Source organism: Aristolochia californica, unplaced genomic scaffold (assembly GCF_029961685.1).
Source record: "Aristolochia californica isolate CCGP_79_NKW_82.1479 unplaced genomic scaffold, dmAriCali1.0.hap1 SCAF_13, whole genome shotgun sequence".
Lineage (NCBI taxonomy): Eukaryota > Viridiplantae > Streptophyta > Magnoliopsida > Piperales > Aristolochiaceae > Aristolochia > Aristolochia californica.
The window spans coordinates 2,697,401-2,708,182 of record NW_027181804.1 but is presented as its reverse complement, the minus strand read 5'-3'; the positions used below and the strand labels follow the sequence as shown (position 1 = coordinate 2,708,182).

Genomic DNA, 10,782 nt, shown 5'->3' with positions numbered 1-10,782 from the left:
AATAAAAATAATATTTTATTATATAAAGTTAATCTAATTAAATTTTTTTATTAATGAACTAAGATATATTTTAACTTGAGAAAAAATTAATAAATAATTAAAAATTAAATTGATAATATTTTAATTATTTATCTTTAAACTTTGCTTTATATAAGGGAACATAATACATCACAGATAATGTCAAATAATAATATTTATTTATTTGAATAGAAAGAATAACGTATTTATATTATCTTAGACGTTTAGGGAATATACTACTTAATATAAACAATTAAAAATCCTATTAATAAAAAAATTAAAATATAAATAATTAATCATTTTAAAAAGACAATAAACTCTTCTCCTTAAAATTTAAATGATTATATTTTGAATTGTATTATAATATTAATTAAAAATTAAAATTACTCTATCTACTTAAAAGGATCGTATTTAAAAATTACCTATCTTAATTATACATCTGTTTTAAAAAAATATAACACTGTATTTAAAAAATTATTATTTGCAAAATTACCTCGATTCCTTTCTTGAAATTACCAAACAGCCACCCCCTCGGAATCTCACTCAGTTGGTGGTATCAGAAAGAATCATAAAATTGGTGGGATCCTCGGGTCCCACCCATCTGAGTAACAACCACCCAGGCAGCCTGCCACACATGTCAGTCCCAGCCTGTGAGTGGTGCCTGTTGTAGGCAGCAATTCCTCTCATCTTCTCTAGTTTCTACCGCTCTGGTTTTCTTTCAATCTTTTGAAGCTGAATCACATTCCATGGACTTCCCAGTCTTTCTTGGGGAGACGATATCAAGTGGTAAGTTCAGTTCAGTTGTTCTTCTTCTTCTTCTTCTTTTGTTTTTTTTTTTTTTTGCCGGATGTGAAATCATTTCAACTCCTGTGTTTATCTCTCATTTCTCACCGGTTTCGATTGGGGGAAATAACTACTCGGGTTTGGCTTTTCCTGTTTCAGCTCTCATTTCGACTTCTTTTCTCTGTCTCATCTCTTATTTTCACTTACCACTGCTACGGGACTACTCGTTAAGCTCCGGTTTCATTGTACCGCTTTGCTAGCTCCATTTTTGGGGTTTTGTGGGCAGCAGAGTTCAAAACAAGTGCCCTAGACATAGTGGCTTTGGGGTTCACCGGTTAGGTAGACTGGCTTCTGATGTTGATCATGAAGAAACCTTTGCCCCTGTTGCAGAAATGAAATCCGATCACCCATAGATTTCAATTGTTTTATAAATCCTTCTTCAACATGTTTGTTACTCATTCGTGGTTCGAGTAGAAAGAAGAGTTGTTTATGTGCTCGTGACCACTTTTTTCCATTTGTGTGTGCTTGTAGATGTTCAGAAATGTAAGTGGAGTTTCTTGCTAAAAAGTTTTTCATTTTTTTTTTTTTTTTTCAGCTCTCATATCAAACAGTTGAAAGAAAACTACGTTTTGCTATTCTGGTTTTCTCCTTCCGTTACTAAATGGCGTCGTCCCTGTTCAATGGAGCTGAGACTCTCTCTCTTATCCGCGGGAAGCATTCCAACAAGCTTAGCTTTTCGCAGTCTGATTTCCACGGAAGATGTTTTCCTCAGATGGGCTTGGTTTCCTATGGTGGGTATTCTAGGGCGAGGATCCTAGCTCCCAAATGCAGTTTGTCATCCTCGAGGCCAGCTTCTCAGCCTAGGTTCATTCAACATAAAAAGGAAGCCTTTTGGTTTTACAGGTTCCTCTCCATAGTTTATGACCATATAATAAATCCTGGACACTGGACTGAGGACATGAGAGATGATGCTCTAGAGCCAGCTGATCTCAGTGATCGAAACATGATAGTAGTTGATGTAGGAGGTGGGACTGGCTTCACTACTTTGGGAATTGTCAAGCATGTTGATGCAAAGAATGTTACTATTCTTGATCAATCCCCCCACCAGCTTGCCAAGGCCAAGCAGAAGGAGGAACTCAAGGACTGCAAGATTATCGAAGGTGACGCCGAAGATCTTCCCTTCCCAACTGACTATGCTGATAGATACGTATCTGCTGGAAGGTAATTTATGTGTTACTTGATTTCCGGATTCGGTAGGATTCTTTACGATGTTTATGTGTTTATTGGAGATTGATGCAGAATTTTTCTTAATGAACTGTTTGTTGGTGAGGTTCAGGTTTAGTTATTTGTAATTTTTGAAATGACTGTATCATTCATCATATCTTTGGTTATGAGCAAATGACCTAAGTATTTACAAGTGAAAGAGCCTGCAGCTGTGCAGGGGGAGAGGGGAGGTTGGGTCCTTTCCCTTCTTTATTCTCTGTAAAACTCTCTGTTAACTGAAAACGGGGGAAGGCAGGGCCTTTCCCCCTCCCCTTGCATGGTGGTGGGCAACTTTTCCTTGGTCCGGGTCAGTTTTGGCGATTTCATTTTTGTGGTAACATGTGACTCTAGTGCCCTAGAGATAGAGCTTCGTCATCAACTCGGTATATTGCTTCGGCAGAGTGTGATTCCTGGAAGAGGGACAATCAGCTATCACCTTACCAACAAAAGATTTTTTATATTAGTAGTAGCACACGAGTTGAGGGAGCTACCCTGACTTGCTTGTTTTTCAGCTGCTCGTTTCGATTGTTTGTAGGTTGCCCTATGGGAAAAGGGAAATCAATACTATGGGAATACCACCCCCCAAAAATCCTCCCTTGTCGTTTTGAGTTATTAAGCTATTATGAGCTTAATTGTTTGGTCTTTCCCGATCCACCTGCATGGCAGCGGGTTCACAGCCTGCTGCCATTCTGGCTGTGCCCTCCCCTTTTTCTCACAGATGAGGAAATCCTGGCCCCCTCCCTTCCTCCCAACAGAGGATGTGGAAGCTCTTTTTTCCTTTTTTCTTAATTTTTTAAAGAAAATAATAAAATATTAATGAAGTAAAGTAAGGGTAGATTTATCAACTTTTTGTCAAAAGTTCAAATAAAGGGAAAGTGCAACGATTTTTTAAATTCAGGGGTGTGAGAGTAATTTGCAGTTTGTGAAGGGGGTGGGAGTCATTAACCCTTTATTTCTCCATCAGTGGAAAAGATTAACACAAGTTAGGAAGACACTCAAAAAGGAAAGCTATTAAACTTGACTTTCATGCATAATCCTCAAATCGGATCTTTCTGGGCTGGGTTGACCAAGGCTGATGGACTTGATAAATGTTTAGGATGTCTGTTATTCTAGACTAGGTCTTGAAGAAGCCAAGCCTGTTAGCTAAAAGAAAAAATATATGTGAAAGCCAGTGAGTGTAATGACCTCTCATTGTCCCCTTTTCTCGAGTGTAGTGAGTACTGCACGACCTAGAAAAATTTTCTCTGTCTTGAACAATGGTAAGATACCCTGTTAGTATTAAAGAGAAGATCACAAGCGACCATTTCATTGTTCTGATTGATACCAAACTAACTTTCTCACTGATGCGATTTTGCATGTATGTCAGTAAGATTTTTCAGTTGTTTGTGTGCACTGAACTTTTATGTGGATCTGTGTTCTCAGCATTGAGTATTGGCCCGACCCTCAAAGGGGGATCAAAGAAGCTTACAGGGTCTTGAAGCTTGGTGGAAAAGCCTGTTTAATTGGACCTGTATACCCAACAAATTCATTGTCACGCTTCTTTGCTGATGTGTGGATGCTCTTCCCAAAAGAAGAAGAGTACATAGAGTGGTTTGAAAAAGCTGGATTTAAAGATGTGAAGCTCAAAAGAATCGGGCCCAAATGGTATCGTGGGGCTCGTCGACATGGCCTCATCATGGGCTGCTCAGTGACAGGCGTGAAAAAGGCATCAGGGGATTCTCCTTTGCAGGTAGGCATATTTACTCGTTGAAGAATTAATTTGCTTCAAGTATCAAAGACATTTTCTAAATGGAATCTTCTTATAGAATTTTACTTGGTCACTCTCAAGGTTTTGAGCTCTAAGGTATTGTGAGTTTAATTGGCTTTTAGTATATTTTGGGAGTCTATTCTAGCAAATTTGATTAATAAATCCCCAATTAATGCAGCTGTAACATTAACAGGTTTACTGAAACCAACTTAATAAGGGTTTGATTGCAGGATACTTGACATCTTGATAGTCTTATAGGCTGAAGTTAGACAGTCTGTCTGTCGTATACATGACATACCACCTGTCATCATTTTCAGCCACCAAACTTCCCAAAAATATATAGATCTTTGGTATGAGAACCAAAGCTGCATAGTGTTTTTAGATGTTCTACTCTTAAGGTATATATGAAGACAGAGAAGAACCAATCAGTTTCCACATCAAGACATTTGTTATTCAGAAAGGATAACATTTGACAATATGCTTCTAAACGCTTGCATCTTGTATTTGGCATCCTCCTTTTTTTTTTTTTTTTTTTTTTTATGTTTACTTGTAGAATGTCAGAAGTAGAATGGTGGACCATGATCCATGCTGACTCCTTAGCTTAGAGGTTGCTGTGGTCAGATGTGTAATCCAATTTCTTATCATTTTAGAAACATTTTGGAGCATCCACCTTATTGCAACATCAATTGCTAGGTTAAAATATATTTTATTTAATTTCTGGAGCTCATAGACAAGGTAACAATCAATTCTCATAACACTTGTTCATCAGTTTCTTCCATACCCCATAAAAATAATTAACTCATGAAAATATATTCACAATGTCTATCTGGATGCTTGAACAATGATTGCTCTTTGTGATCCAGCTGGTATTCTTATCAAATAGTTCACTAATGACCACAGCCACATTTATTTATAAATTTCACATATATGAATGCTGCTGCTAGCTGTCTTAATAATCCTTACAACAACCATCTCTAGATGCATTTCTACAATATATGAATTTTAAGAGGCAGGAATTGAGAAGGCTATAACTGCTATATATAAGTATTAAGAGTCATTGAGAAGATTGTCACTGTTGGCTTTCATAACAGAAGAATGAACCTTGCAAATACACCTCAGACAAGGAAAAGAAAAAAGAAATTACTCTGATAACCATCTCAAATGGAAAACCCATGAGCTTTGACAGACCATCATTAGTAGTCACTGAACCTATTGAATACTTCCAACTATCATTACTGATCTAAGAAACAAATAAAATGATTACGAGGTGAAGTAGTATGAAGGTCTATATTGGATCCAAAACTAGATTAGTGGAATTATAGGTATTGGTTCATTTTTTAATAATGGTTGTAACATTCTTCTCTCCCTCCAGGCCAATACCTCACCTTATCAAAGAACAGACCCCAATTGAAGATAATGAGATTGATCAAGATAAGATCATATTAGTTCATGAGGGTTGGGATTACTGTGAAAGTTGATGCATGATAGTTATCTAACAGTTGATGCTTGGATATATATATGTTCAATACTAAAGTGCAATTACCTTGCTGATCTTTCAGGATTGTCAATGAGAACCAAATAAAGCTTCCTGAAATTTGCATTCTTCTTCCATCACTTTTAGTGACCCATTTTTCTTGATGCATGTACAGCTTGGTCCCAAAACTGAGGACGTGACCGAGCCTGTGAACCCGTTTGTGTTCCTCCTGCGCCTCATCCTCGGTGCCATGGCTGCAACCTATTATGTGCTGGTACCCATTTACATGTGGCTCAAAGATCAAATAGTTCCCAAAGGCAGGCCAATCTGAAAGCAGAAGATCAGAGAAAGAAAACTGAATAGATGGATCAAAGCCAAAAAGGGGCAGGCTCTGCTCTTCTCACCATTTTATTCAGGTGTAGCTGCAAGAAACAGCCTTTGTTAAGCCATCTCTGTAGCATGCATCTTTTTCAAGTCTTTTTTACTGATGAAACTCCCATTACATCTTTTAGGAGTTATGTTTCAAGCAGAGGTAGGAAGAAATCTCAGCCATTCCATTATAGCCACAAAAAATATCAGTACTAATGTTATCTTATTCAGTGACGGCCAAGCGCAGCTTTTCAACTAGATCAAACTTTTCAACACTGGCCCGCTCCTACTTTTGACTCTGAGCAGCATTTTTTATATCATCATTCAGGATCCAAACTGGGAAGCCACTCCCATACCACCTGATTGATCTAAATGCAGATCTGATCAAATATCAGATAAGAATCCGGATTTGGAGTTTTTTATTGGTATACGAATGCAGAAACTGAAAGAAAGCACAGTTACTAACTCAAACACCGTCCTACTTACATCTATTATATTTGTGATTTGCAGGAGCTGTAAAACAGAGAGCGACAAAATACTGAAAGCTATGATCGCGATATTCGTGTCCAGTACTAGGTCAAATGAAAATTTTAAAATCTAAACCTTTCTCGGAAAGAATCCAGTCCTCGGAGCCCAATCCGATTCCATCCAACGTCCACAATAGGATCCATATCTGACGTCTGGATCCAAAGGAAAGTATTTTTTTTAAATAATCAAATTAACACGCAAAGTCGCAAAAGCGATATTTAATTCATGAAGAAGTTAAAACGCTACGCGGAATTCGGTCATCTGGATATCTCTGTCCCTTGCTCCTGTACTCGCCTGACGCATCGCTCACGCGCTTTCTCTTCCAAATTATTCATTAACTTACAGCGAGAGCAAAATACTGTGCACGGGCGGCCTTCTCACGTGTATGGCACAGTGCACGTGCCACGACCGTGCAAGGAAGGTTCCGAGCTGTTTCCTGAGCGCGAAAATAGCCACGTAAGCACTTTTAATTTTAAGTGGGTTCACATGGCCCCAATGAACCTGCCTTGTAAATCTATTCCCGGAAAGACCCTCCCAAGTTTAAAATTTTTAACTCAGTCCCCGACCCAACCTATCCGTCGGTGAGCCTGGCTTGTCTCGTCCCCGCAAAGCCGGAAATAGCCACGCTGGCATGTGAAAGTAAAAGGGCAGATAGTCTTTTCAGTAATGTCGAAAGAGTCCCGGTCACCTACTCGAAGGGAGCATCCTTGACCAGTGCTAGAAGTTGTAAATTAAGCCAAGAGTGGGGTTCTTAAAAACGGAAAAGATATTCCTGATAGGCGGAAGTTATGCTTCGGGTTTTACGTTGACTCCGTTTCGTTTGAAAGCGTGTCCTCGGAGCATCCGACCGCCAGCTGTCCTGTAAAAGAAAAAGACGGAAAAAAAAGGGGTTTCAATTACACTCGCCAGAGTGTGTAAGAAACTCCATCGTTTTACACGCGGGCCCACCGTCAGGCAGGGTCGCACAAAATACCAACTCAGTGAACCGGTGATTTGACTTTATGTTGGATCACACATTGGACCAGAGCCGGTTGGACTCGGAAAAGTAAAAAATGAACCGGAGTCAGGACGTGGAGTGTAGAACGGAAGCCATAGTAGAACACGTTGTTACACGCGCAATTTTAGACTGGGAAATAGGAATATTTTGAAAAAGGGGAAAGTCCATCGTCATGGTCAGGCTCAGTAGACAAAAAGGCCAGAAACAAAGACGAGACAAATTTTCAAAAGCACACTGAACCGTTCAACATCTCAGTAGTTGATTCAATTTCTCGTCTGAAATTCTAAGCAAGATGGACTGAAGAAGCAATAAGCCATTCCCGGTTCCCCTTTCGAGTCTGTCTCGGCTCCGTTTTATTCATCCATCGAAGTTACCTTGATTAACACGCGAGAATCAAATTCCTGGAAGAAATTCAATTGGAAGAATGAAAATTAAAAAAGGGCAATTGACTGTCGCTTTTTTCTTCCAATTTATTAGAAAATAATTCCTTATTGGGTTTCACGGCGCCCTACAAAAAGCCCTACGAGGACGAGGCTCCTTTATACCTTCTTCGTCTTGCGGAGGATCCTTCTTCTCTGTTTCCTCCTCTTACTGCTCTCTTTTCCTCAACTTCGCTTCCACTTTCCTTTTTGCTCGTCGTTTTACAGTCATGGCTGATGGATTGAGTAGAGAACAGACGGAGGAGTTTCAGGAAGCCTTTTGCTTGTTCGATAAGGATGGTGATGGTAATAATACTCTGCATCGCAACTGCCTTCCATTTGCTTATTTTTTTTTTTTTATCAAAACGATGGGTCTGTGATCGTGGATGGAAACGAGGAGTGGTGGGTTTTGTTTGTTTGAGGTCTGGGCGTACTGGGTACGTTTACTATGAAGTGATTATGGTGTAAAATGAATTGGCCTCTGTCTGGAGATGATTAATTTCTTTTTGGGCTTGCCGGGGTTGATGCCTTTGTCCTGTTTTCACCTCACGGAATTTATTTTTTTTCCTTTTTTTGCTTTATGGTGTTTGAGGATAGAATAAGAGTTTTTATTGGACTTCTCTTTCGAGGTTTTGATTTTTGTTACTGATATGGGTATTTCGTTTCGTTGCAGGTCGTATTACTATTGATGAACTAGCCACTGTTATCCGTTCCCTGGGTCAGACCCCGACAGAAGAAGAGCTCCATGATATGATTCGAGAAGTCGATGTGGATGGTAATGGAACCATCGAGTTTGGAGAATTTCTGCATCTCATGGCAAGAAAAATGAAGGTACAGAGAGAAAAGAAATGCTCCATATGAAATATGAATGCCAGAAACCAGCTGTGTAGAAACTAGAATTTGATTATTGTACTTTAGCCAGCTATGCTGGTAGTCAAAATTTTCAAATGATAGGTGGCCTGGAGTTTTTAAATTTTCAAAAGGAACACCCAAAGTCTAAACTGCTGAAAGCGTTGATTGGTTTTTTTTTTTTTGGCCTGGCTCATCAAATTGACGATCTGTTGATTAGACAGTTGTTTGCTTCTAAACATGTCCAAGAAAAGCCAACTACTCCTATTGACTTTTTGTTTTTGTTTTTAATTCTTACAGGAGACTGACGCAGAGGAGGAACTGAAAGAAGCCTTCAAAGTGTTTGACAAAGATCAGAATGGTTATATCTCTGCTACCGAGGTAAAAATATACAAGTTTTTCATGACAAAAAGAAGAATCTGTTCTTCTTTGAAGGAGAAGATGAACTCCTCCCAAACGTGCAATTATAGAGGCCTCTTATCATATTCAATCAAAGAGGTCCTGGGTGGCTGGTTGACTTCTTTGTTCAGTCATGAACAAGTACAGAAATTAAGCAGTCTTCCTTGTTGAAAACTAAACTCATAAATGGGTCTTCTTTGAACAGCTTTTTAAGATCTGTCTTGAACCATTTTATTGCAGTTGAGGCATGTGATGATCAGTCTTGGGGAGAAACTGACAGATGAAGAGGTGGAGCAGATGATTAGGGAGGCCGACTTGGATGGCGATGGGCAGGTCAACTATGAAGAGTTTGTGAGGATGATGATGACTGTTTAGATCAAATCTCTGCAAAAAAAATTCAGATAGATCGCCATTCAATTCCATCCCCTTCTTTCCTTTCTTTGGAACTATAATAGCTTGTGGTGCTTTGTAGATTGATCTAAGTCTGGTAGTCTCAATCCCACATTACCATTACCAAAGGAATCCACAAATGGGAAAGATATCTATATCTTTATTCATTTTCAATTCAGTTTTCAGAGGAATCAAGAGTGTTCAATACTTCTCTTTTCAACAGGACAAACTGTTACTTCTGTAAACAGCCTTTACTGTAATGATGAAGGAACACTCATTTGTGTGACCTCTTTCTTCTTCTATTGATAGTGAATGATGTGTTGTTTTTGAGCTTTTTCTGGTCATGGTGAAGCGCAACCACCCGTCTGCAACCAGCCTCGCATTAAGAGCAAATGCTGGCACAGCGAGGCCTCCTTATCGATTCGAAATTTCATATCGTAAAATTTAATAGACATAGCTGGATATGGGATGCATCACGTCCCTGCGAAATGAAGCCACTGGAAATAAATGACCTGGAGAGACAGCTTGGTCCATTTCACCGACTGAATGCTTCTGAATCTGTAGGTTTTGTCTTACTCTGACCTTTATTCAAGCCCTTCCAGATGTTCTTAAAATCGCCATTGACGCCTAGAATTTTGACCACAATCGCCAGCCTGCATCGGTTTCCAGTTCTCCTCGTACGCGTTCAGATTACACGAGGCTTATAACCAGTGTTATGTGCTTGCTTCCGTCATTATGGAATTAGACTGATAAGAGAAAATTATTTTTCAATAAATTTTATTTTAAAAATTCCAGGTTGAAAATGTGAATTCGATTTTTATCAAATTTTTAACATTTGAGACTGTTAATTAAAATAATTAAAAAATTAATCCCAACTTCTCACATTAATCTCGCTAACTTACAACAAATATGAAAACTAATTATTGGAAAAATATAGGAATAATTAATTTTTTATTATTTAATATTTTCATGATTAATAACAAAAAACAATATTTGCATAGCTGAAGACAATCCCATCTCCCACAGTTCAATCCAACAGAATGGTCTCTCAATTTGTACCGAGAGGGTCTCTATCAGAACAGTAGCGCAGATGCTCCCTCTGGTTAACCCTGCAACCTTCTCCGCCCTTTCGAATGCATAGTTCCATATCTTGGCCTCCCTTCCATTTTCAATTTTGGTGTAGAAACTAGACGAAGAGAAATACCAAATTATTAACTAGCTCAATAGGTGGAAGAATTTAGGATCCATTAATTGTAGTAAACCAGATGGTGGCGATCATGGTGAGAGTGTTCGAAGTGAAAACCATCATGGGATTTATCAATTGTAGTAAACCGTCATGGGATGCCAAGGAGAGTAGGGGATTCATTTGCCGAAAAAAAAAAAAAAGGCACTAGGGTGGGAAAGGAAGAGGATGCCCCTCCCTATTTGTAGATCCAAGGAGAAGCAGTTTCTCCGATTGAAGTTTTCTATCCTTCTATTATTTAAACTGGAAAAGAAGATGATATCAAATATTCCATTCACCTTCACTATTTACTTGTTTTTCATT

The 10,782-nt window shown here is 38.7% G+C and overlaps 2 protein-coding genes across 2 annotated transcripts; both read left to right on the top strand.

Annotated features, from left to right (window-relative positions):
* The first annotated feature begins 674 nt into the window (after positions 1-674).
* Positions 675-5,929, top strand: LOC137947776 (2-methyl-6-phytyl-1,4-hydroquinone methyltransferase, chloroplastic-like). Its single transcript, XM_068793541.1, has 4 exons — positions 675-804; positions 1,397-2,022; positions 3,487-3,793; positions 5,461-5,929. The coding sequence occupies exons 2-4, from the start codon at positions 1,463-1,465 to the stop codon at positions 5,614-5,616; spliced, it is 1,023 nt and encodes a 340-aa protein (XP_068649642.1). The 5' UTR covers positions 675-804; positions 1,397-1,462; the 3' UTR covers positions 5,617-5,929.
* A 1,764-nt stretch (positions 5,930-7,693) lies between these two features.
* Positions 7,694-9,518, top strand: LOC137948027 (calmodulin-like protein 11). The gene is made up of 4 exons (XM_068793934.1): positions 7,694-7,904; positions 8,272-8,429; positions 8,748-8,828; positions 9,087-9,518. The coding sequence occupies exons 1-4, from the start codon at positions 7,829-7,831 to the stop codon at positions 9,219-9,221; spliced, it is 450 nt and encodes a 149-aa protein (XP_068650035.1). The 5' UTR covers positions 7,694-7,828; the 3' UTR covers positions 9,222-9,518.
* The last annotated feature ends 1,264 nt before the right edge of the window (positions 9,519-10,782 follow it).